Genomic DNA, 25,216 nt, shown 5'->3' on the forward strand with positions numbered 1-25,216 from the left:
CCAAATGGGAGGTATGGCGGCTGCCCTACAGGAGCTTATTGTATATGGTGAAGATCAGGCCACCATAGTTAATCCTTCTCATTCTTCATGGCTCAGAGCTAGCGGGGCTGCCTCTGAGTTGCAAAGCATTTATTGATCTCTTATCTTAGCCCTATTGAAAATATCGTCCTTCAGTTTAGGTTCAATAAATAGATCATGTGCTGGGTGTACAAAGACAAAAATGAAATGGTCCTTGCTGTCTAGTCAAGTTATTAGGCCTTTATTAAGTGCCTACTGTGTGCCAGATACTGCTGAGTGCTGCAGATACAAAGAGTTGACAACAATACCAGAAGTCTAATGAAGAGCTAAGCAGCTTAGTGCCTCTTATGGTGTGAAAGGGACTCTGGGTTCTTGAAGGCTGTGCCATTGGAGGATGGGCTCTGGCAGATCCAGCCAAGCAGCAGAAACTTCATGGAGAAGTCCAGTGATGGACTGTGTGCTTCCTGTCTGAGGGTCACCTTCCTTTGGCACACATGGTCAGATGGAAGACCAATGGTTCGGGGGTGAGGGATATATGTGTGCTCGTATATATGTGTGTGTGTTTGTATACATATGAAATTCTAGACTTTGAATGTCGCAGTGGAACTCAAAGGGGCAGTCCATCTGAGTGTTTGTTTAAAGGGAATAGAGCCAGGGAGAGACAAGGGGAAATTGAGTTGTTGAGGTAGGCATGAAATAATCTCTATAGTCTAACATATAATGTATCTGTATGTATGTATGTGTATACATATATTATATTGAATAAATGCAAATAAATGAAGCAGGGAAACACAAGGTAGTTAGAGAGGGTGGGTATACTAAGAATTGAGGAATCAGTAAAGGTTTTATATAGATAGTGGTGACTGAGTCATGTCTTGAATAAATTAAATATTAAGTCCTGCTGTGTGCCAGGCATTGTACCAGGCTCTGGAGATAGAAATACAAAGAATGAAACAATCCCTACTGACAAAGCTTACATTCTCATGGGAGAACAACCAGTATATACATGAATATTTATAGGATAAGAGTATAATAAATCAGTGCAAATACAAGTTATTTCCCAAGTCTTAATGCTATTTCCCACTTCTATTGTACAGCTAGGTACCAGAGTGGAAAAAGTCCCGGGCCTGGATTCAACAAGACTCATCTTCTTGAGTTTGAATCTGGCCTCAGACACTTACTAGCTGGGTTACCCTGGGCAGTCACTTAACCCTGTTTGCCTCAGTTTCCTCATCTGTAAAGTGAGTTGGAGAAAGAAACTTCAGTATTTTCACCAAGCAAACCTCAAATGAGGTCACGAAGAGTTGGACATGGCTGAAACGACTGAATAAGTTGCTTTTCCTCATCTGTTTCTTTTTGTTTTGGAGGCAGTGTTTTTGTTGTACAGAAGTTTTATCATATTAAAACCATCAATTTTGTCTTGAATAATTTTCTTCTACTTGATAACATTTTTTCTTCTCTCTAGAATTGAGGCATAACATTCATGTTTTTCCATTTAAAGTTTTTTCTATTACTGTCCCATTAGGATTATTGTCATCCATGGCATGGGAGTTAGACTTTGAACCCCACTCTTGGTTGTGTTGGTTGTTCCCTGGTCTCCCAGAAGCTTTTCTCAGTAACGTCTCCATTCCTCAGTGTTTTTATAATCTTGAGTTTTTCACACATAGGTCTCTTCTTTGTGTTATATTTGATTTGGGGGTTTTGTTTTCACTGTTGTGTTTCACTGATCTATTTAAAGATATTTCCCCCCATTTTTCTCTCCTTTGTTGGTTCCTCCTTTGCCCTTATTCTTTTGTACCAGTCTGTGATTTCATTAGTGCAGGAAACTTCTGGGTGAGAAACTTTTTACCCGATGCAGATCTGCAACTTTCTGATTTCAGAGAGTTGTTTGGAGCATTGAGAGATTCGTTGGCCTGCCTTGCTCTGGTGTCACCCAGGCAGGACTTGAATCCAGGGCTTCCTGACTCTGAGGCCAGTACTTTGTGTGCTATGCCAATCTATCTTGCAACCAGTTTTCATAATTACTGCTTTATGTTACTCCTTAGCATTTACTTCTTATTAATTTAGTGGTTTCTGTGTTTTTCATCTTCAAATCTAAATAGTGCTTTGATTCTTTCTATAAGATCCTCAGATTTTTATTTACTTATTTTTGGTGAAGTCTTGTTCTTGGCTTTAGTCATCTTATCCATTTTTTTTTTGTATTCTGTGGATATACAGGAATACTGATTGTAACAGACCTAATTCTCCTCCTTCTAAAATCATAAAACTAATGACTATGGATTTTCCCCTTTTGAATGATTAATGGTGTTTTTTTTTCTTTTCTATCTCAGGGAGTACTGGACAGATTTTCCCAGATTCAGCCGAAACTTATCTTCTCTGTAGAAGCTGTTGTATACAATGGCAAAGAACACAACCACATGGAAAAGCTACACCGGGTTGTTAAAGGTATCTGGTTTTCTTGGCTGTGAACTAGTTGATAGAAGTATTTCAGGACCAGTTTGAATGGGATTGGGGGGTTTCCTCTCACTTCTCAAGTCATTGAAGACATGGGATGGTGTATGATGGAGGTTTTAAATTGTGTTATGTTTTTTTAAATGGCAGCGTAGTGTCTTCTCTGTTGTCACAGAAACCATAGAATTTCAAAGTGGAAGAGGCCATGGAGTACATGTTACACTTCCAAAAGAATCCATTCTAAAACCTATCTGACAAGGAGCTATCCAGCTTTCGCTTGAAGATTTCCCATGAGAGGGAATCTGCTACTCCTGGGGTAGCTTGGTCTGCTTTTTAGATGCTTCTGGTTGTTAGGAAGTTTTTCCTTACATCAAACACAGTTTGTCTCGTTGTAGCTTTCACTTGTTGCTTCTCATTTTCCCTGTTGGTATCAAACAAGTTTAATCCATCTTCCACATGATAGCCCTTGAGTATTTGAAGATAGATGCCAGGACCCCTCTACATCTCTCTTCTCCAGGCTAAACATCTCCATTTCTTTCAGCTTGTCCTCATGTACCATGAACTTGAGTCCCTTCACCATCCTGATTGCCTTCGTCTGGATGCTTATCATTTCTTCCTAAAAGCTAGAGGTCTGAACTATATAGATGCATCAAATGTGATCTGACAAAGGCAGAGTACAGTGGGACTGTCACCTCCTTATTCCTGCAAGTTTGCCTCTTAATAAAACTCAAGAAGTTGCAGAGTACATAGATAGAGCACAGGACTTGGAGTCAGGAAGACGAGTTCTGATTCTACCTCAGACTCTTGCTAAGTCATTCAGCCTGTTTCTGCCTTAGTTCTCCCTTTTGCAGAATGAGGATAATAATAACATCTACTTTCCAGGGTTTTGAGGCTCAAAAGAAATAACATGTAAAGCGTTTTGCAAACCTTAAAGCACTTATGTCAATGCTAACTACTACTACCACTACTACTACCACTACTACCACTACTACTACCACTACTACCACTACTACTGCCACTACTACTACTACTACTACTACTACTACTACTGCTACTACTGCTACTACTACTACTACTGCTACTATTACTACCGGTACTACTACTACCACTACCACTACCACTACCACCACTACTACTACCACCACTACTACTACTACTATTACTACTACTACTACTACTACTACTACTACTACTACGACTACTATTATTATTATGGTTTTTTGGCTTCCCTGTTATACAATTCACTTGGAAGTTTGTAGTTCCCCAGAGACTTCAGATTTTTTCCAGACTAAATTCCTGTCTAACCTACTCTCTTCATGGGATATTTATTAAATCCCTTTGTTGAACCCAAGTGTAAGACCCTAAGCTTCTCCTCTGTTACATGCCTTCTCACTCGATCCATCCCAGTGAATGGATAGCCTGTGATTAATCCTGACATGGCCATCTCTCTCTTATATCCCTGTCAGCTTAAGGTCAGCTGTATATTCAGCAAGGATGCCAGACACCTTTATCCAAGTTGTTGGCACAAATGTTAAACAGCTCAAGACTGAGCAAGGTCCATGGGATGCTTGGAAACTGCCTTCCAAGCTGACCCAGAATCCTTCATGATGACTCATTGGTCTGGTCACCTAGCTGGTTCTGAGCCCATCTTTTCTTGTCTAGTCCGTGTATCTCTGGCTTTAACCACAGAAAAGCAGGAGAGACTGCAAGTGCTTTGCTGAAGTGTCTGTAAACTATACAGACAGCGTTCTCCTGATCTCGGGGCTTAGTAACCTTGTTGGAAAGGGTGAGTGCTACGACTTGTTCTTCGTGAAGTCAGCCTGGCACTTAGTGACAACTTACCTTTGCAGTTGCTTGCTAACCATCTCTTACGGTACTTTCTGGAATTTTTCCAGAAATTGAAGTCTGGCCTATAGTTTGTAGTTTCCATTCTCTTTTCTTGTAAAAAATTTGTACAGCTTTGCCCTTTTCCGTTCCTGTGAATCCTTTCTTATTCTCCATGATTTTTCATACATTGCCGTTAGTGATTCAGCTGTCACACATGCCAGTGTTTTCATTATTTGAGGATGGAATTCATCTTAAATTCATCAGTGATAGCTGGGTAAGCCTTACTTATTTCCTTACTTATTTTGGTTATCAGCTCTTTTATTAGCCATTTTTATTTACTCTGTTCAGGTCCAGAGGTTCATTTTTCTGGTTGGGGAAAAAGCAGACTGAATTTAGCAGTTCTGCTTTCTTTAGTCAGTTAACATTGTCTTATCCATCTCAAACTGTGGTCCTTATCCCTTCTTTGATCCACTTCTTTTCTCCAATGTAGCTTTGCTTATTTCTTTTTAAAATGTTTATATTTTATTTTATTTTTCCAATTACATGTAATAACAATTTTTAACATTTTTTAAAAATGTGAGTTCTAAATTCTCTCCCTCCTCCCCCCTTCTTGAGAAGACAAGCAATTTGATATAGATCATACATATGAGGTCGTGCAAAGCATATTTCCACAATAGCCATGTTGCAAAAGAAAACTCAGACCAAAAAAACCCCAAGAAAATTCAAGTAAAAAAAGTGTGCTTCAGCCTATATTTAGACTCCGTCAGTTCTTTCTCTGGAGGTGGATAGCATTTTTCATCATAACTCTTTTGGAATTGTCTTGGATCATTGTATTGTTGAGAAAAGCTAAGTCATTCACAGTTGGTCATCATGCAATATTCCGTATAGCTTTAAAACCCCTTTTCTTACCTTTTCTCACCAATGTTAGCTTTTCTTCTCTGGCAGCATTCTTACAGAACTCTGCTATGCTTTTGTATTCATCTTCTGATACTTGTTTTGGTTTACATCTTCTTTTAAAAATCTAAGTTGGTGGGTTACTTTCCTGTTACTTAAGGCAACTCCCCTTTTTCCTTCATATCAGGGTTCTTTCTCTTTGGGTCTTCAGAATTTCATCTTTTGGCTCTTCCAGTCTTCCCATCCTTCTTGGACTGGCTTTTATGGTATAATTTTAGTTGTTGGAATCCTGTCAGTCTTAGAACCCTTTGCAGTCTCTTCTCCCAGAATCTAGGGAATATGTTACACTATGCTTGACTTTTTTTTTTTTATTTTGCTGGCACAAATTGTAGGAGAAAATAGACTTCTCCCCCTTGGAACCTAGAGGTTCCAGCCATTTCCACCAGAAGTAATTCTTCTATTAGAGGAGAATCAGATCCAAAACATGATTTCTCTTTTTGGTTCTTTTTTATAAGAAGGAAATTACCTGTAAGACAAATCAATTGATTATTAGCTATTTTGCTTTTGGCAGAGCTAGAGCTTTAAGAGATACCCAGATAATTTAAATTCCCATCATGTTTAGGTGCTAGGCTTAGGATCTGTATCTACAGCACATGTGTTTCCTCCTTAAGTCCAGGTAGTCTGTCTGTATATTATACCCTGATTATCACTCCCCTCTTCTTTGTCTCTGCCTTTAGCTTCACCTTAGTCATCTCCTCTAGTGTCCATCCAGGGTTTCCTGAACCCCCTCACTTGAGCAGATCTCCTTCCCTTGAAGTACTCTCTTGGTCTGCCTTTTACCTGCCCTGCTTCTCTGGAATGAGCTGCACCTTAGACAGAGTCACATTCACATCATGGTGTTGTCTTTAATCTTGGTGAGACTTGGGAGGTTGGATTTGCCCTGGCATTCGGGCCGGGCTTCACTGTTTTGGCTTTGGTGTATGTTTGGGTGTAGAGGTTTGTGAGTGCCGGATGCCTTTCTTAAACTTGTCTCTTGTGGTCTTGTGAATGTCTCTCCTCCTGTTCTTTTGTACTCTGCGGTGTTGAACTTGGCAGGTACATGTGCCCTTTTTTCTTTTCATTCTAAAGTCCCTTAGGTTCTTCTGCATTGTCCTTGTCCCGTGTACTACTACGATTCCTGGAAAGGGTTCTGTCATTCCTGTATTTTAAGCTGTATCCTTAGGCATCTTCTTAGCCAGCTCTTCATCGGCCATATCTGATTTTTGCTTCTACATCCCTTGCCTTGTATGGACAGCAGTGAGGAAAATGTGTATGCCCCTAAGGGGGTCAGGGTCTTGCCCCAGATTTTATAATTCCCAGCACTGTTTTCCTTTTGGCAGTAGGTATCGTCTGTACCTCCTATTTGACTTTTCAGAAGTAGGAAAGTGCCACATGTTTTGGTAAATCTTGTAGGATTTTCGATTGCATTTTGGATGCAATGCCCAACAGGAAGACCTTGTATTTCTGTCGTTATGAAGTCAGTAAGCATGTGCCTCAGGGCTCCTCAGCAGGGAGCTTCCATTGTTCTTCCTTCTTCCTCAGACCCCATATCTTCTCTGCTAGCACCTGTGACTCTACTTTACTGCTCCTTGGAGGACAAGCAGTTGATTTCTCATCTTTAGAAAGAGCCTCAATGTATATTTTTCATGGGTTTTTGATATGTTTTTCAAACTGCTTAGGCACTTGCCTCATCAGCACCTTGTTAACATGATTGTGAGAGAGCCTCTTCAGCGTCATTTAATGACAGGACCCCTAAATCCAACACCTTTTCCTTATCTCAGTAACCTCTAACCTGTTTTGCCACTTGACATTTCCTCTTTTTTCTTTTGTTTCTTTGGTTTCTCTTCTTCCTCCTTAGGGCCTCCTCTTAGCTTTCTCCTCCTTCATGTTGTCATTTTGTTCTTCCCAGTTTCTCTTCACCAGATTCAAACTCTGGCTTTCTTGGCAATTTCAGAGCTCCTTCCATGTTCAACAGAGGCCTTCTTCTTTTGAAACCAGAGACATACTATTCTGTTTTTCCCACCTTTCTTAGGGCTTCCTGACTTGAAAAAAGTGGTGGTGATTCCATATGTGGGCTCCAGTGAGAAGATCGACATTTTGAAGATTCCTCATAGGTATGCTGATTTAATGCTTTGACCTGCCCTGGTACGGTGGAATCTGTATTTGCTCCCATCAGAAAAATAGCCATCTATGAGAAAGCCTGTGTTGGTCTATAAGAAGCTCTTTGGACTGGGCTTCTTAGCTAGGATCCTTGTGTAGAGAGATTCAGTGAGCCCCTGACCTTGCATCTTTATTTTTACTAACTTCTAACTGAAATTTATTGGTTCTTTCAGTTATGAATTAAATCCTATTTAAAACTATTCTGAGAAGGGCTTTATAGGTTTCCTCAGGCTGTATCCTTAGGATAAAAAATCAAGTCATCAGACATTTATTAAGAGCTAATTTTGGGCTAGACACTGCCGAGTCCTGGAAATACAAATACAAGCAAAAACCTCCAGGAGCTTCCATTCTAACGGGGATGGGGGTACTGCAGGTATGGAAAGTGGGAGACTGTGTACAGAGAAGTCTGGAGAGGAGAGAAGGAGGAAACGTGGCTGACCTGGGCCTTTCCTTCAGAGGGAGTTTCTGTAGGTGTGACTGGATAGAGGAAGGGGCCACAAGGCTGCAGGGGAATGATTGGAGCATGAAGTCCATAGGGTCAAGAGTGGGCCCAGAGAGTAATGGAGGAGTGGCCACACAGGAGAGATCATCTCTCTGGGGCCCTCTTATGCTGAGGTCCAGAGAAGGGAGGGACTTAGCCATCTTACATGGCTGATAAGTGACAGAGCTGGGATGGGAACCTAGGTTCTCTGACCTTAAATCCAGTACTCTTTCCGTTGCACTGTGACCTGTCTTGAATAACTATGGAATCATCCTGGGTAAGATATAACAAGGGCCCCAGAAGTAATACTGCTTCTGTCACTTCAGAGGTGGGGGATGGTGCAGTGGTCCAGGAAGGCTTCATGGAGGAGGAGGACTGTGCCTAGATGTGCTCTGAGTTCTAGCAAGGGTTTGTATAGAGCAGACAAAGGAAGATGTCTTGGAGTAGAAGGGAGGAGGGTGGGCAGACCAAGGGACCAGTGCATTGATTGGTCAGCCTGAAGGTGCTGATTGAGTCCTGTAGCAACAGATGTAGGGAGGGTCACCAGAGGCCACATTATACTGGGCCATGCCACAGAGTTGAAACTTGAAGTTCATCTGTAGTGGAGAGTCTGTAGTTATAAGCAGGTGAACTTAACTGAAAACGGGAGTCAGCTTGATGGTTCCACTGAGACTTTTTCCTTGCTTTTTTAATTGCTAGACTGAAGCACACTCAGTGTGGGTATCCTTACTGGACAGGATGTGAGGATCTCAGTGTTCTAGTCTTGGCTCTGCCACAAACTCGTTGTAACTGTCACCAAGTTATTTTGTCTCTTTGAGTCTCAGCTTACTCATCTGTGAATTGGGTGTGAGGGACAGGAAGTTAGCGTGTCAGAGTTGGAAATCATCTTTCTGGTTCTTCCACAGGTTCTTCCATAACTCTGACATTCTATTTTTAGTACCTCTATGCAGGCAATTAGAATTGGTGTTATGATTCTGTCTTGTAGAAAGCTGTCTGAATGGACAGTTTTTGAAATGTCTGATCCAAAGTTGGGCATCTCTTGCATTCAGAATGTGTTTATCAATAATGGAGAACATTGGATAGGCAGTATTATCCACTTCATTTAGCTTTGTAAAATACAGGAAGCTTCCTTCATTAAACCCTTGCAATTCACTTGCCAGTACTATTCATCTTTGGATTTCTGGATGCCCCAGATAAACTAAAAGCACATCTATACACAGATACACCAACTGCAGTGGGGCGAAAACATCCTCTGAGCTTTCTAGTTTTAGCAAAGCAACCAAAGTGGTAGCAATTTGGTTTGATTTATCGCTTATTTGAGAGAAAAGGCTTTCTTTTTGTCAGGTAACTATTGGATTAAGTGTTTTACATAAATGGAATTCTTATAGGAATGAAGGCACAAACAAGCCTTTTGTTGGCTGTAAAAGTCAGTAGTGAGTAATGTTATTGATACTTGTAAGTAGTGCTGGATGTTTATTTACTATAGAGATACCTTCTTTTCAATGTCCTTTCTAGACCCTCAGAGCTCCCCAAGGTCAGGCTCCAGTGTCCTTAAGGATGCCCTCCAGTATCAGAAAGTACAATACCGCCCTTACCCAGTGCCTTGCACAGAGGAAATGCTGGAGAAAGTCTCCCTGTTGTTGGCTGATGCATACAGTGCTCTGCTTCCATCCAGCATTGTCATCCTTAGCAAGTGTCTTTAGGCTGAACTTTCCTGTTTTCTTTCCAGTGACATTTGCCAAGCAGAACAGTTGCCTTTTGTATGAACAGAGAGTGAGGGTTGGGGAGTTAGACTTTTGAGTGGGCTCTTTGGGTGTTGGAGAGTCTTAGCTCTCTCACCTGATAACTATGTGGTCTAGAGGAATTCACTTCACCAGTCTGAGCCTCATCTTACTTACATGGAAAATGAGAGAATTGGATAAGATCATTTATCTTTATACTTTCTTCCAGTTTGATTCCCTAACCTGTATTTCTGCTAATTTCAAGATGGAAAAAAGGTGCTTCAGTGGGCCTTTCTGTGACTGTACAACTCATGGTCTGTCATAACTGAGGGAGGAGGCCTTTGAGATGGATGCCTACAAACCTCCAGGAGGTTTTCTCTCCCGGCCTTTCATTCTTGGGGAGCAGCCTACAGCATTTGCTTCTTACTGTGTGTAAGGCACATAGCTGCAGAAAGTATTTGTAGGCCAAAGTCATTGAGTGATCCTTGACCTTGCAGACAAGTGGCATACATCTTATAATACAGTAAAGGCAAATTCATTTGAACCCCTCTCCATGACACAGCCACTCAAGGGCAGTGTGGCCTAGTGGATAGAGCTGGTGTTGGAGCCGTGGAAACTGGGGTTTGGATCCTGTTTCTGACACATACTGGCTGGCATGACCCCTGGGCAAGTCCCTAAACTCAGCACTCTAGATAGTTCTCTTAAACTCTCCTAACCGTGGCACATGCAGTAGTTTGGACCTCCTAGGCTGTCTTTGCCCTGTCTTTTGGGGAAGGAAGAGTTTGCAAATAATAATAAAGATAAGAATTGTATAGTGCTCACTAGGTGAGCACACCAGCACTGTGTTGGACTCTTCACAGTTATTATCTCATTTGATCCTCACAGCAACCGCTAGAAGCAGGTGCTATTGTTCTCCCCTTGCAGATGAGGAAATGAAGGTAAACAGAGGTTAAGTGACTTGCCTAGGGTCACACAGCTAGTAAGTGTCTGGGGACTATATTTGGACTCAGGTCTTCCTGACTCCATTCCCTTTGCTTTATCCACTGCAACACCTCACTGTCCAAATAAGAAAATGAGTGAAAACGGAGGATTAGCCTCTAAGAGTGGAAGTTAGCGCACTTATTTGAAGAGCTTCTTTAACAGTCATGGCATATTTACAATGAATGTGGTTATTACAAATGATTTTTATTTGCTGAGTTTATTAAAGCATTTCTAAAATTCTCTAACATCTCCTAAGGTCCAGCTTCAGGACTTCATTTTGTTAGCCAACTGGAGCTCTGGGAAGGCCCTCCTTTGCACCAGAAGGTCTTTAGGGGCAGGCCCAACAGCTCACTTATCACCTCTTACTGCAGGAAGGCTCTTGAGCAGGGAAGTGGCCACTAGGCGGTGGATTTTTTGGGCTTATAGCAAGTCTTGAAAACCTTAGGCAGAGAAGGATTGTAGGAAATTACCTGTGCTCCTGAAATAGAATAAACTTTGCTGAAGAATATTGGTCCTGTGGGTTGACCTTGTGACTGGTAAAGCTCTAATAACCATATTTATTTTCAACTGCTCCCAAGTGAAAAGCTGTTACTAATCTAAATGAACTTTTCTTAATTACAATAGATTTAGTGAAGTTTAAGTGTGTATTTTCTAGCATCCAGTGCTATTTTGTTCTTCTGGAAAGATAGGGTTCCGTTGCATTGTGAGCGAGGACTATTTCTCTGGTGACCCTCAGGGTGATGTGACACCTTTCAGAAAACCCTGGATGATCTTTAACAACTTTGTGTTCTATACCTGCCTGCAGCATATTTCTGGATGCCTTCCTTGGATCTGGGAAAGGAGACCAGGCCCCCCAGTTGGAGTTTGAGCAGCTGCCTTTCAACCACCCCCTCTTTATTATGTTTTCCTCGGGTACCACTGGAGCTCCCAAGTGCATGGTGCATTCTGCTGGGGTAGGTCATCCTGCGTGGCTCAGAGGGGCACTGGTCACACTTTGTGTATTATAGAAAAGTGTTGAAAATCCTCACTTTATGAATGAAGAGCTGGAGCATGACAGTTTAAGGGGTGCTTCCAACAGTCTGGCAGCTGCCAGTGTTGAAACCTTTATGAGTATTGGGCATTATTTGCATCAGGAGAAATAACTCTGATGGAAATCCAAGTGGTTTTTTAGAAATGCAAATTATTCTGCTACTAAAACCCAGTTAGGATATGCTGCCTGTTGATACTTCTTATGAACTCCTCCTTTTTTCTTGCATATATGCATGGACCTAACAAGTGACTTAAGGGGCCCAGAAACAATTTTTACCCTAGTGGAAAATAGATTATTCCTTATTGTTTCCTCTTGAAGCATTGCTTTCCTGAAGAAGTAGGGAAAGAAAACATTTGCCAGCCTTCATCTCTGTCATGCTAGCTGATATTCTTTTAGTTCTTCACATTTTACAAAGTGTTTTACAAACATAAGCTTATTTGGTTTATTAGGTAGAGATTTTTGTCCTTATTTTACAGATGAGGAACCCTAGAGTCACTGAAGTTCAGGGACTTGACTGTGGTTATCCAGCTGAGAGATGTCAGAGGTAGGAGTCCAGCTGAAATCATCTGGATTCCAAGGCCTTCCTTACTCTTACCATTATACTGTGTTGCCTCTGCATTCCCCAAAATTTAGAAGTCAGATATGAAATGAGGAAAATTTGGGAGCAAATGGAAATAATTACATGATCACACTTTAGCATTGCCTGTAGTTCTAAAGTCACTTTGTTAGTTTAAGGACATAAAACTATATTATATATGATTCAGTTTGATTGTAAAATTACTAAGTCTGGCGTATTTTGAGCAAAAAAAAATCAGAAGTTTTTTCATTTTAGTATAAACTTTCAAACTTCTAGGAAAGGAGGCACCAAATGACCCTTTTTAAAGTGTAAGTGTAACCATTTAAACTAGATGGAAAAGCCAGAGCAGATGTAAACTCCATTGGCCAAACAGTTGAACATTCCCCTGGTTTGTAGGATGTAGTGTAGTTACTGAAGTCTTCCTTGGCATTCCCTTACCTGGAAAGATCTTAGAAATCTGCTTTGTCTGTCCTGTGGGAAATGTAATCTGAATCTCTGCCTGAGACCTACCTCACTGCAAGAAAGGCATTTGAATGTGGAGAGAAATATCTCAAAGCCTTGTATTTGAAATACTAAGTTTAAAACAAAGCAATGCCAGTAGGAGAAACAAAATCCTGTTTTCTTTATTCGATGTATTCCATTTTGTGGTAATGGAGAGAGATTGGGAGTTTACATAAGAGTGTATCTTCCTTTAAGCAAAGCTGACATAAAGAAATCTGTAATTTACAGAGAAGTTAAGGGTGACGTACTACAGGACTCACTTAAGTAAGATTTGTTTTACAAAAGTTAAACTTCTTCAGAAGTTAGTGTCTATTGTGTTCTGCTAATTTTCTGTAATTTCTACTTTTCCCCAAATGATAATCTGCTGTCTTTGAATGCAGCTTATCCTTGGGGTTTGCTGTTTCTTTTTAACCTTCTTGCTGTTCAAATCCAGGGAAATAGGAGAAGGAGAACAGAGGGAGGGATAAACAAATCATGTTTTAGTGAAAACTGCTTCTGTGGACTAACTTCTTATAGCTTTGACGGGAAGCATTAATCAGTCAGGAGAGGCTCAAGTGGTTCATCCTCTGACCACTTCAGAAATGTTGCTTGAATGTTAGTTTTTAATAAGAAGTTAAAAAGAGAGAGGGGGAATACCTACTGTCAGTAGGTATACTTTTTTGCACATTTGATAATTTATTTTCCACTTAGTAATTCCCTGTGTTGGGATTATGTTAGATAACAGCTCACTAGTCAGTGTTTTTTTTAAAAAACAAGTTTTGTAAAGAAATCTTTCTCCTTGTTTTTTTATCTCTTCCTTCCTCTTCACTTTCATTGCTGTGAGGTTCCTGAGGCCTATTGGTAAACCCTGAAGCATTGACTTCAGTAATAAAGGGGAGACAGAAGGAACCCCTGTAGGTAGCCAGGTTTTGACTTATAGCTGTGTTTCTGCAGACCAGACTGACTAAGGTCCAGCCTCTTGTTCTGAGCAATCTTCTTCCTGTGCTCTCTCAGCTTCTTCTAGGAGAGGCAGTGTGGTATGATGGGAGGAGCATAGCTCCTGAGGTTCAGCAGAGAGTTGGGCCTTGAACCCTTGAAACTGGCCCAGTTACCGTGAGCCAGGCAGAAAACCACCGAGAGCCTTGTTTTCTTCATTGGTTAAGGGGACAGTAACACACCTGTAGTAGATGCCTTATAAGCTGTTGTGAAGGTCAAAGGAGATCATGCTTTTATGACCTAAATGCCAACACTCCTGTTCTTTCTTGTTAGACCAATTGTCAGACAGGTAGGCACTGTCCACAGGTCAGGGTCTGGGCCCTCCTCCTCACGGGCTGAAGCTGTCTTAAGATAAGGCCCTTTTGCTGCATGGGAGACTTAAGTCTTTGAGGGCGTTGGAGATGGACTGAGCCTCACAGTACAGGGAATTGTCTTGAGGCCCATGGTGGTACGTCTTTGCTTTCAGTGTGCATTTTTCTGTTTTTATTTCTTCCTGCCTTTATCAGAACCAAAAAACTCTGAGCCAAAGAATGGATGTTATTTGTAGAAGAGCATCTCCCTTTTGCCCTTTAGCGTCTGTTCTGTTTGTCTCTATCACTAAGCATTTATTAAGTGCCTACTACATGCCAGACACTGTGCTGAGTGTTGGGATTACAAATTCAAAGAGTGAAACCATCATAGTCTATAAGAAGTCTGATCCATCTGTCATCCTCCCCACTTTCCTCCCTCCCCCTCCCCCCACCCCCATCATGACATTTCATAGAAATGAAAGTTAGAATTCAGCAGAAGAGTGAGCTGACCACAAGTCATTCATTTCATTTTAGGCCCTTGGCTAAGAGTCCTGAGTTCTAACTTCTAGTCTGCTAAGTAGACAGATGACTAGCAGGTGGCAGTGTTGTGCAACTTGTCACACTGATGGCATTGCCATATCCAGGCCAGCCCCATTCAGTTGGAAAGGGGATCATGATTATCACAGAGTTTCGTTCAGTATTTGTTTCCAAAAGCATATGCTGTTTACTCTGGGGGGGTCCATCTTTATTGTAGATTCTTCTCTATCATTTTTATTTTCAGCCTACAGTTGGTAGGTTCCATTCAAGATCCGTTAGTCTTTCCAGCACCAGAAAACATGGAGACGTTTAAAGCCCCTTGTCATTTTCCTGTCCACTTTGTTAGAGTTTCCCAGGTATCAGGGGTAACAGGATGATGAAATTACTCATCACTTCCCAAGGACTCAGAAAGCAAGTTTCTTGGAGTGGAAAAAGATGTGTATTCTTTTCTTTTTCTTGAACAATGTGCCTGAGTTACTGAAATACATTTTGTACTAAGATGTCTTAAAAAGAAAATAGCTCCATTGAATGGGTTTTTATTCCCTGTTTCTGTAGGGTACCCTACTCCAGCATCTCAAGGAACACATTCTTCATGGAGACACAACCAGCAGTGACATCATTATGTACTATACCACAGTAAGTGCTTTGGTTTTTGTTCCAGATGACTAGAAATAATTGTGTGCATTTAAATAAAACTTTCTTTCCCCTTCATCTCTGACTTGGAAACAGCTTCAGTAATTTAGTATACTGTTTTCCCTTGCTTCTCTCTCTCTCCTCTACAACTGTGCACATTAATAGAATCCCTGAGGTAGTATTAAAAAAAAAAGACCATTTTGGATCTACAAGGAAGCTGCTTCTCCTGAATCCCAGCACATGCTCATTTGTCATTCTTGCTGGGCTGCCTTCTCCTGCAGTTGACCAAATCCCACCCTGACCTTGCTGCCCACTGTGACCTCAATATGTACAGACCTTCCTCCATGTGGTGTAGGAGTCCAAGAAAGGATAATTTACCTAATAGGATAGAAAGGCTGCCATGGGAACGTCTAGCAAAGGTTGGGTCTCTCCATTCTGAAAAGAGCAGGACTGAGAAGGGGTTTGATTGAGATTTTTAATTTATGGAGGGGGATGTATAGAGCAAGTGGGTTTTTTTCACTGAATTCCAGACAGACATTAGAACTACCCCTGGCCTGCACTTGTTGAAGCCTGAAAGAGGTAAGTTTAAGGACAAATAAAAGAGAATACTACTTTAGATGCAGGGTAGTAGTCATAAGGAACCATATTTCCCTGACAAGTAATACAGATGGAAAATATGAATGGTCTTAGAAATGTAGAGTCCTAAAAGGTTCTAGCAGAATATAAGGCATTTGTGGGAGAATTGTTTCAATTTTGTATCCCCAGAAGCTACTACAGTGCCATACACAGAGGCTCTTAATACTTGAATTGAATTAGAAGAGACTCTAGAAGACATTTTGTCTACTTGCCTTGTTTACAAATGGTATAACTGAGTCCCAGAGACATACTTGAGGTCAAGAAGCTAGTTAGTGGTAAAGCCAGAACTAGGACACAAGTGTCTTGACCTTTAGTGCAGTACCCTTTCTACTGTAGCATGGGAGGGATGATAAATTATGAAGTAACAAAATCCTAATGATTTATTTGAAATCCTATACATGTAGGTCATGCCCCTCACTTCTGTCTGCCATTGCCTCTATTAGAAAACAGAATCTTGGGCTGAAGGCTTTGTGTGGTTTACCCTGGGGTGGAATGTGGGTGGGGAGAGGGATAATTCTCTCCCAGACTAGGGCTGGCCTGTGTAGTGGTAAGGGAGGTAGGAGAGGGGAGATACTTGGATAGCATGTGTTGCTCAAACATGTTGGCCCAAGGAGTACCTATACCTTTGAGGAGAGCTGTCATCTGGCATCTGCCCCTGGAACCAGGATTATAGTAAGCATTGGATGTCATTATTCATTCAAATTTCTTATTTGGCATTCTTTCCTGAAGAGTTTTAAGACTGAGTTCAGTAAATCAACATTTTATGGACTTGAGGTTTTGAATTTTAAAAGGTACCCATCCACTAAAGGGAGGAGACAGCTCATCTGTCTCTTTTGGAGCCTGATGACTTAAAACCATACGGCCTTTCATCAGCTGATAGAAGTGCTTGTGGATCTGGGACATTTGTTCAGATGGTAAATTAAAACTGAGGATATGCTGCCTCTTATGGTTTGGAATAGTTTCATCTTTATGCAGACTATTTCCATCATAACCTATTTAGCAAATGAGATAATGGATTCCAAAGTGCCTTAAATATAAAGGGCTATACACTTGTAAGGAATGATGGTTGTCTGCAGCATCGCAGTGTTATCTTTATTAGTGGCTCCATTGACATGTGCCAGGCACCGGCCATACTAGGCCAGTGACCACACCTCTTCCTTGACCTGTTACAGTCTCATTGGCTGTGAATCGAGAGCGCTCCCAGACACCTGCTCTCTTTTTGGTGTAGTTATCGTGGTGGAGGGAGAGCTTCAGTTTTTTTTTTAATAAAATGAATTTCATGGTCTTTTAAAAAAATAACCACATTTAAATGAGAGTTGCAAGCTAACCCAATTTCCAGTTGCTCTTCCTGTAAATCTGAATGAGAAGCTTTTAATTGGCCTTCTTTGGAAAACTGGGTTATGTCATTGTTGGTTGATGCCAAAGATGAAGGAATTAAGGGTCTCTGCAATGTAGAATGCTCTGGTGATTTGTGGTTTTATGATTTTTGTCATACTCACCCATGTAATGAATTCTCTAGACGACCAGTATGGTTGGACATATAGCTTGAGTTTCTCCAAATCTTGTTTTCCTTTACCCTTTCAGATCTGATTACATTAGGGAGAGAGCCTTTAATAGGCAGTGGTCTTCCTTGTTAAAACTTTATAATTTTGTCCTTAATTGAGGACTTCTAAATGCTACAGAGAGAGTACAGTATTTCATTTCCTTATTTGGAGGATTCCTGGAACTAAATGAGGGGAAGGGTGGGTCTTCACTTTTTTAATTACTGCCAAGTGAACTGTAGTGCTTGGAGCTGGTGTTCCATGGTAATCTCTTATGTATGGGGAATAACCATATTCTTGATCTCTTCTCTTCCCTGCCTTTCTTGACTCTTGCCCTATTGCCTTTTTAAATTCCTTTGAGTTAGCCATGGTATTGTTCATGTGCCCTACACATCCTTTTATGCTGCACTGAATGTATAAAATGTCTAATTGTGGGAGGGAATAGGCCTTCTTAACCCATCATAGATGGCTGCCATCCAACTAAGTAAGATGCTGAGTGAATGGAGAGATTTCTGTTGGTGTAAACATTGGTCCTTTTGTCTCTTCCAGATTGGCTGGATGATGTGGAATTGGCTGGTATCAGTGCTTGCAACAGGAGCTTCCGTGGTCTTGTATGATGGTTCTCCCTTGGTCCCAACGGCTAATGTGCTCTGGGATTTGGTGGACAGACTAGGGTAGGTAAATAAGATGCTAAACATCTCTTGGTTATCATTGAAGAAAAGGATTTGGAAAGTATTGACAGCTGTTCTCAATATGTGCCTGAAGGCAGATAAATTCAGGGTTTCATTGGGAAGGGCATTTGGAACAAAACTAACAATACTCTTCCTCTGCCCTTGTACAAAATTGGAATGGATTCTCCTTGGAATATTGTATGCAGCTCTGTTCCAAGGAAGGACAGCTTAAATGATCAAGGGAGTGGAAGATTTCAGGGGATAGCAGCATGAGAACAGACTAATGTGATGACCCAAGCCCTCTTTGGTCTGGAAAGATGAAGAAAGGCTCGGGAGAGGAGTGGGAGGGAGATGACTGAAGTCTGAAAAGTCATGAAGTATCTGAGCAGAGTGAATACAGACTTACTCATCAAACCCTTGATATTAATGAATTTTAGAGGATCCTCCTTAGAGCTCAACAGTAGCAAATTGAGGACAAAAGGGAATAGGAATACTCTTTATACAGGAGGACAAACCAAGTTAAAGAACCACAAGAGAGTCTCTAGTGGGTTGAGTGAAACCTCTGTGAAGATTTTAGGGAAAAAAACGGCCAGGATTGTAGCTGATGAGAGGGTGTGGAAGGTTTTGGGGCACCAGGACAGGGAGGGCCCATGGTGGCGAGATGAGATACAGATTGACTGACACCTAAGTTAATGGATGATTAGGTTGTAATGCATGATTAAAGTGGGGCAGTTTGGGCCAAGTGGGGAGGGTGATCCATTCATCATTTATTAGGCACCTGGGCATGAAGACATGATATGAGGTTAGGAAGGACAGTCCTCTTGTCCTCATACAGTCCTCTTGTCCTCATAAATGACCAGTTGGTTCTCAGCAGGAGTAGAATCTTGGGTTGCTTCAATCATTGGCTTCGATTCAGTTTGACAGTTCTTTGGTTCTTTTGTTAAAGAAACGCTATTCTTTGAGCCAGCCCCAGAAATCCTCTTTGTTTCTCTGCAGTACTATGGCAGGTATCCTTCTGGTAACCTCACTCAGAAGGTCTGATCTTCCTTCCTAGATTCAGTGGCAGAATGTTAGGATTTTAGGGAATGGACAGAAGCCAGGATAAACTGAGATACTGGCCATTTCTTTGGTGCAGGTGGATTATAGGAAGCAAAGTGGAGGAGTAATGAAGTGGTCCCATATTTGCCTTCCTGTTCGCTTTCAAGGCATCCTTGTTAGGAAATGTCAAAAGATCCTTTTTAATGAGGATCTTCTTTGCTACATAAATTACCCCAAATTCTTTAGGGTTTTATTTTGGTTAATACATTTCAGTAATGATGTTTCATTTCTTATTGGCTGAGAATTGTTTTTCAGTTTGTTTATAAAGATTGCAGGTACTTTCATGAGACTGGGAGTAAACCTCAGCCTGAAATGTAATTATTCTTTAAATTTTGAACTATTCATGGTAGAAAATAGAAGGAAGAATGAATGCTTTTAAGCTTTTGTCCATTCATCATTTAAATACAGTTTTTCCTGGTTAGTGTAATATTTAAATCCTGACATTTGGTTCATACTATTAGGATATTTCCTAATGAGGTTGTTTCCAGAGAAAGGTTAATAAAATCCCTTGGAACCTGGTATTGAAGGAAGATCTTCACTCTTTATACATATATAGACTGCAGATAGAAAAATTATGTTGATATGTTTAGAGGGAGAAAATGTTTCCTCTCGACATGTTAGTAACAAAGCTGAGAGCAAGGCCCCAAGGGAGGCTCTTCTTTGCACTCGTGTATTTATATGGTTATGTTTATGCGTACCATTAATGGTATATTTAAATTTATGCATGCCTACGTGGTGAAGGTGAGGGCCTAATTGGGAAGGAAACAAAGTGAAATAGGATGACAATTCCATCAGTAACTGAAAGCAGAGTTTGAAGTGGGGGAGAAGCTACAGACTCTCCGTTTTAGTTTTTGTCTCTCTCTTTCTAAGGGGTGCACTGACACTGACTTAATGCAGTCATTAAAACTGTTGTTTCCTCTTAAGATTAATGACTGTTCAGAATTTGTGAAGTTTGAAACAGAGCCCTTGAAATTTCTATGATGTTTTAACTAATGTAGATAAATTTAGGTGTTAAACCTCATTGATCACTCAAGATTTTCTTTTAAGTTTATCACACCAAGAGTCAGGGATTTTGGAGGAGTTAACAACAGTTCTTTTATTTAAAAAAAAAAGGCATTATTTTGTTTTCTTTATTGGAGAAATATCTAAGACACATTGTCCAATGAGTGTGGGTGATTTGGATGAATGGTTTGTGTTAAGGACACAACTCTGGGCCCTGCTGGGTTTTGCTAGTAACTGGGTTGGCACTGGGATGTAGTAACTGCTTACTTTTGCTCCTCTGTGACTGGGCATTATCATAATGTTGTAGTAAGAGATGGCAAATTCCCGTAGGTTGAATCAGCTTTTCTCTTAGGGAAACTTAATCATTTTGGGAGTACTCAGGGATCATTTAGTAAATGATTACTTCCATAACTTACTAGGGTGTGATTAGTGCGTTGAATCAGTGATTTGCTAAGGTCTTCCCTTGTGGCCTGAAAGAATTCGTATTCTCCTCAGAGAAGCTGAATTATCTGTCCTGTGCAGGGCTTCTGAAGACATTTTTAGTTGTGACACTGGTTGGTGATTAATTTAGCGACCTTTCCAGTCCCTGTTAAAAGTACTGTGTAATATATACAAACACCATTTCATTCCATGTCTGTCTCCTCACTTGACCTCTCCCTAATTTGACAGAAGGGAAACAAACCATTCTGGTGTCCTGCCTTCCAGGGAATGGGGAAGAAACTCAGGGAGATGCTATTCCATCAGGCTTCTTCTGCCTGTCAGCTGGGCTGGTCTAGCCTGCCTGCAGGAAAGGAAGCTCCCTCTCCGGAGCTGCTTAAAACCTTGAGGTGGGACCCCTGGACGTTGATAACTAGGGATGTGAATGGATGTAAAGCAAGCCTTAAACCCTACCATACACGTCCGTTGTTATTGCTGTTGATAGCCTTTAGTCACCAGGCCTCCAGTCTGAGGATGACGTCTTTTCCTGGATCTCCTGCTGTATTTGTGCTCAGGCAGTGCCAGAGTGAGCTGCTAAATGTGTAACAACTCGGCTAAAATGTATGCAGCACACGTTCAAGGATAATCTGCATTATTAACTGACAGGCATTCTTAAGTCTAGACAATCAAAAAAACAGTTGTGGCAATTTCTGAGGTGCAAATGCTTATGCTGAAAATTTAAAATCTCTCAGCAAACCAATTAGAGCTGGTTACACCACACCCTTGTGATAACCTCCCAGAACTCACTCTTCAATGATCAACAAACTCCTATCTGTTCACATCCTTCTCATCTGAATAGTTCTGAACCCTTGACTATCATTATTCAAACCTATTCTCTTTCCTCCACTACCTGCTCCCTTATTTTCATGCCCTTAAATTTCTTCCCCCTCTCCCCCAACTGTCCTATTCTAAAGCTACCCATCCCTTCCACTGTGCCCTATGGAACACATGCTCTATAGGTAACAAACCTGTTTTCATCTTAAAATCTTTTCCTTTCCCATTCCTTCCATCTGTTGGCTTTCACTGAAACCTGACTCCCTCCGGAGCCTCTCTGGCCTCCCTTTCGAGCATTAGCTGCTTTTCTACTTATTCCCCGCCTCTTCCACCCTCCCTTCCCCTAATAGTTGTAGTGAGGGTGGGAGTTAGAATATTCCTTGCTTCCCATTGCTACTTCTAGGTTCTCTCTCTACCATCATTCCTCAGTAACCTCTCCTTTGAGGTTCACTCAATCTTTATATACCACCCAATTGAAATTCTGTTGAATTGAAATTCAAATTATGTTGTCTGCTGATCTCCAGTATTCTTCTGGACATTCTTTCCTTGGTGAGTTCGGTGCCTGGCTTACAGTCTCTGTCCTCAACTGTTGCCCTCATATTTGGAGACTTTGACATACACATTGATACTCAACTCCCTCAGAAACTTAAATCTCAACTCTTTTCAGTAACGCAAGGACCTAAAACATCTCCAGAAGGCTCACGATGGAAAATGCCATCCATATCCAGAGAAAGAACTTTGGAGTCTGAATGCAGATGGAAGCATATTTTTTACTCTCTTTTTGTTTTGTTTTGCTTTTCCTTTCTCGTGTTTTCTCCCTTTCTTTCTAATTCTTCTGTTCAAAATGACTAATGTGAAAATATATTGAATAAGAATGTGTATATATAAAGCTTATATAGAATTGCATGCCATCTTGGGGAGGGAGGTGGACAAAATTTAAAACTTATGGAAATGAATGTTGAAAACTAAAAACTAAAAAAAGTAAACAACGTAACCTCCCAGTTGCTCGGCTTACTCATTTTCTATGACCTGGTCCTTCACCTCGTCTCAGCTACATCCACAGAAATGGTCAGATTTTTGACCTTTCCATCCCCCATGTTCATGAACTCCGAAATTTCCTTATCTGATGACAGTCTGTTGTCATCACCCCTCTCTGTTTTGCAGCTGCAGAACTCCGTTCTTTGTCCTTGGTGTGACCTTCAGTCTCTGTCCCTCAGTTCTTTCCCAGGCCATCACCCATTTCCTTGCTATACACTCATTCTTTTCCCATCTTGTTTTGTTAGTGAATGGGTTCAACTCTATGCTGACTTCTCTTGAATCCATTGTCCCCTTATCCTGACAGATCTTGTCCTACCAAGCTTCAACTTGGGATCACTCCCATCATCTACTGGTTTTGCTCTTGCTGCTAAGTTTTAATTCCACTCAATTAAATTGAGTCTGTGGAAAATGTAAAAGATGTGAAGTATTCTAAAATGTCTCCTGGGACTTGGCTTTAATTCTGAAGGCAACTTCAAAAGGATATTGGGCTTTATAGTAACTAAAGGCTTAAAACATTTCCTGCCCTGTTTTTTATGGACAAATGGATTTTTCCTTCCTAAAATGATAAGTATTACCTTCGGAAGCATTATTTATAATGGGGATAAGCGAAAGGTCTTCCCAGTAAGCTCAAAGAGTGAAACAAGGATGCTCATTATCACCAGTATTATTCAATATTATCTCAGAGATGCTAGCAATAGCAGGAAGAGTAGAAAAAGAAATGGAAGGAATCAGAATGGGCAGTGGGGTAATCAAATGATCTCTTTTTGCAGGTGATATGAGGATACACTTGCAAAATCCTAGAGACTCAACCAAACAGCCAGTTGAAATAATGAATAATTTTAGCAAAGCAGCAGGATAAAAAATTAGCTCACATAAATCATCAGCAGTTCTCTCTCTTCTCTCTCTCTCCTTTCTTCCTCTCTCTCTCTCTCTCTCTCTATGTATATATCACCAACAAAATCCTGCAAGAAGAGATAGTAAGAGATACCCCATTTAAAATAATCATAGATAGCATAAAATACCTGAGAATATACCTGCTAAGACAAACCTAAGAACTGCATGCACATAATCATATAACATTTTTTTATACAAATAAAGTCAGATTTAAGTAATTAGAAAAATAATAATATTCATGGGTGGGCAGAGCCAATATAATAAAAATGACAGTTCTACCCAAACTTATTCAATACCATCCCAATTAAATTACCAAAAAATTATTTTATTGAGCTAAAAAAAAATAACAAAATTCATTTGAAAGAACAAAAAGTCATGATATCAAAGGAATTAATGAAAAAAGAGTAAGGAAAAAGATTTAACAGTACCAGATATTAAACTATATTATAGTAAGGCGGTAATTATCAAAACCATCTGGTACTGGCTATGAAATAGAAAAGTGGAACAGAATAGATGTACACTGCATGGTAGGAAATAATTATAGTAACTGTGTGTTTGACAAATGTAAAAATTTAAACTTTTGGGATAAGAATTCACTGTTTGGTACCGAGTGTTGAGAAAACTAGAAAGCAATCTGGCAAAAATTGGGTATAGACCAAGTACCTTACATCATTTACCAAAATAAAGTCAAAACGGATGCATGGCCTAGATATAAAGAGAGATATCCTAAGTAAATTAGAAGAACATGTAGCGTGTTACCTATCAGACTTGTGGATAGGAGAATTTATGAATAAACAATAGATAGAAAGTAATGTAATAATTTTGATTGTATTAAATTAAAAAGGTTTTGTACAAATAAAACTGGTGTAGCCAGGATTAGAAGGAAAGCAAAAAACCCCAAAGCAGCAACAAATAATAAAGATGGACAACTTACAGTCTTAGAGAGCTGCCTAGAGTACCAAAAAGGTCATTGATTAGCCCAAGGTCAAATAGCGATCGGTGACATCAGGATCAGGTCTTCTGGACTCCAAGCCTGGCTTTCTGTACACTAGACCATGCTCCCTCTCAATAAAACAAAATCAAATTAAGAACGTTTTTCTATAGAAAGATTTCTGTTACTTGCCCTGCAAAGAATGCCAGAGGAAAGAGTAATAATTGTAATGGAAAGGAAGGTTGGGCTTTAGAGTTTTGAGGACAGTGAGAAGAAGCCTGAAACTTAGCCGAGAACACTGGGCCCCGGGAGGCTGGAGTAGGGGCCAGCAGAGCCATTCTGGGCAGCAGTATTTGTTTCTGGTTGGGTTGGGAAAGGCCTTCTCCATGTGTGTTTTTATTTGTTCTTCCACATCCTGACATTGGTATGGAGAATGGAGAATGGAGTATATGAGTCCTTTTTCATAGAATAGGGTTAAGTGATGCAAAAAATAAGTAATTCCCGTGTCCATATTTTTGTTGACTGTTCCTTTGATGTGGGTAAGGTATTAGAAAAAGGTGAAAGGGTACCCATTTATTTCTCTTCTCTTTTAGTAGTTCTTTCAGCATAATACATGTTTATCAGTAGCATTAGGTATTAATCACTGAGGGTGAATATTTTTGGAAGGTTAGGAACTCCAGTCATTTGGGGAAAAAGGTAGTAATGACCAAGTGATTTGATCGATGGCAAGAGCATGAATTTGTGTATAATATTTTTTTTAGAGGGAAATTGCTATGTTTTATCAGTTTTAATTAGTGCCAGCAGCTATGTAATTACAGGCAAGCAGACTTCTCTTGCTGCAGGTACTGAGGACTCTGGAAATGTAGACATGCAATCCTCACCAATTCACCAGAAGAGAAAATATTTATATTAGTGTTCGAGGACATTTAATTTTATAGTTCTCTCTTTTAAAACAAAATATTTAGGATCATGTAAAATTATTGTACTTAAAACCTATTTAAGTGCAGATGATAGGTTTGCATAAAACTAATTGCTGTAT

General features: G+C 40.4%; 1 protein-coding gene across 2 annotated transcripts in view; it reads left to right on the forward strand.

The window, feature by feature from the left end:
- AACS (acetoacetyl-CoA synthetase) overlaps window positions 1-25,216 on the forward strand; it is a 76,417-nt gene that overhangs the window by 29,501 nt on the left and 21,700 nt on the right. For both annotated transcript variants that reach the window (XM_072600714.1, XM_072600713.1), the window contains exons 6-10: window positions 2,349-2,463; window positions 7,262-7,343; window positions 11,378-11,525; window positions 15,038-15,118; window positions 17,842-17,966. In XM_072600714.1, the coding sequence (XP_072456815.1) occupies window positions 2,349-2,463; window positions 7,262-7,343; window positions 11,378-11,525; window positions 15,038-15,118; window positions 17,842-17,966 (551 nt within the window). The remainder of the gene's footprint in view (window positions 1-2,348; window positions 2,464-7,261; window positions 7,344-11,377; window positions 11,526-15,037; window positions 15,119-17,841; window positions 17,967-25,216) is intronic.

The sequence above is a fragment of the Notamacropus eugenii genome, chromosome 4 (genome assembly GCF_028372415.1).
Source record: "Notamacropus eugenii isolate mMacEug1 chromosome 4, mMacEug1.pri_v2, whole genome shotgun sequence".
Lineage (NCBI taxonomy): Eukaryota > Metazoa > Chordata > Mammalia > Diprotodontia > Macropodidae > Notamacropus > Notamacropus eugenii.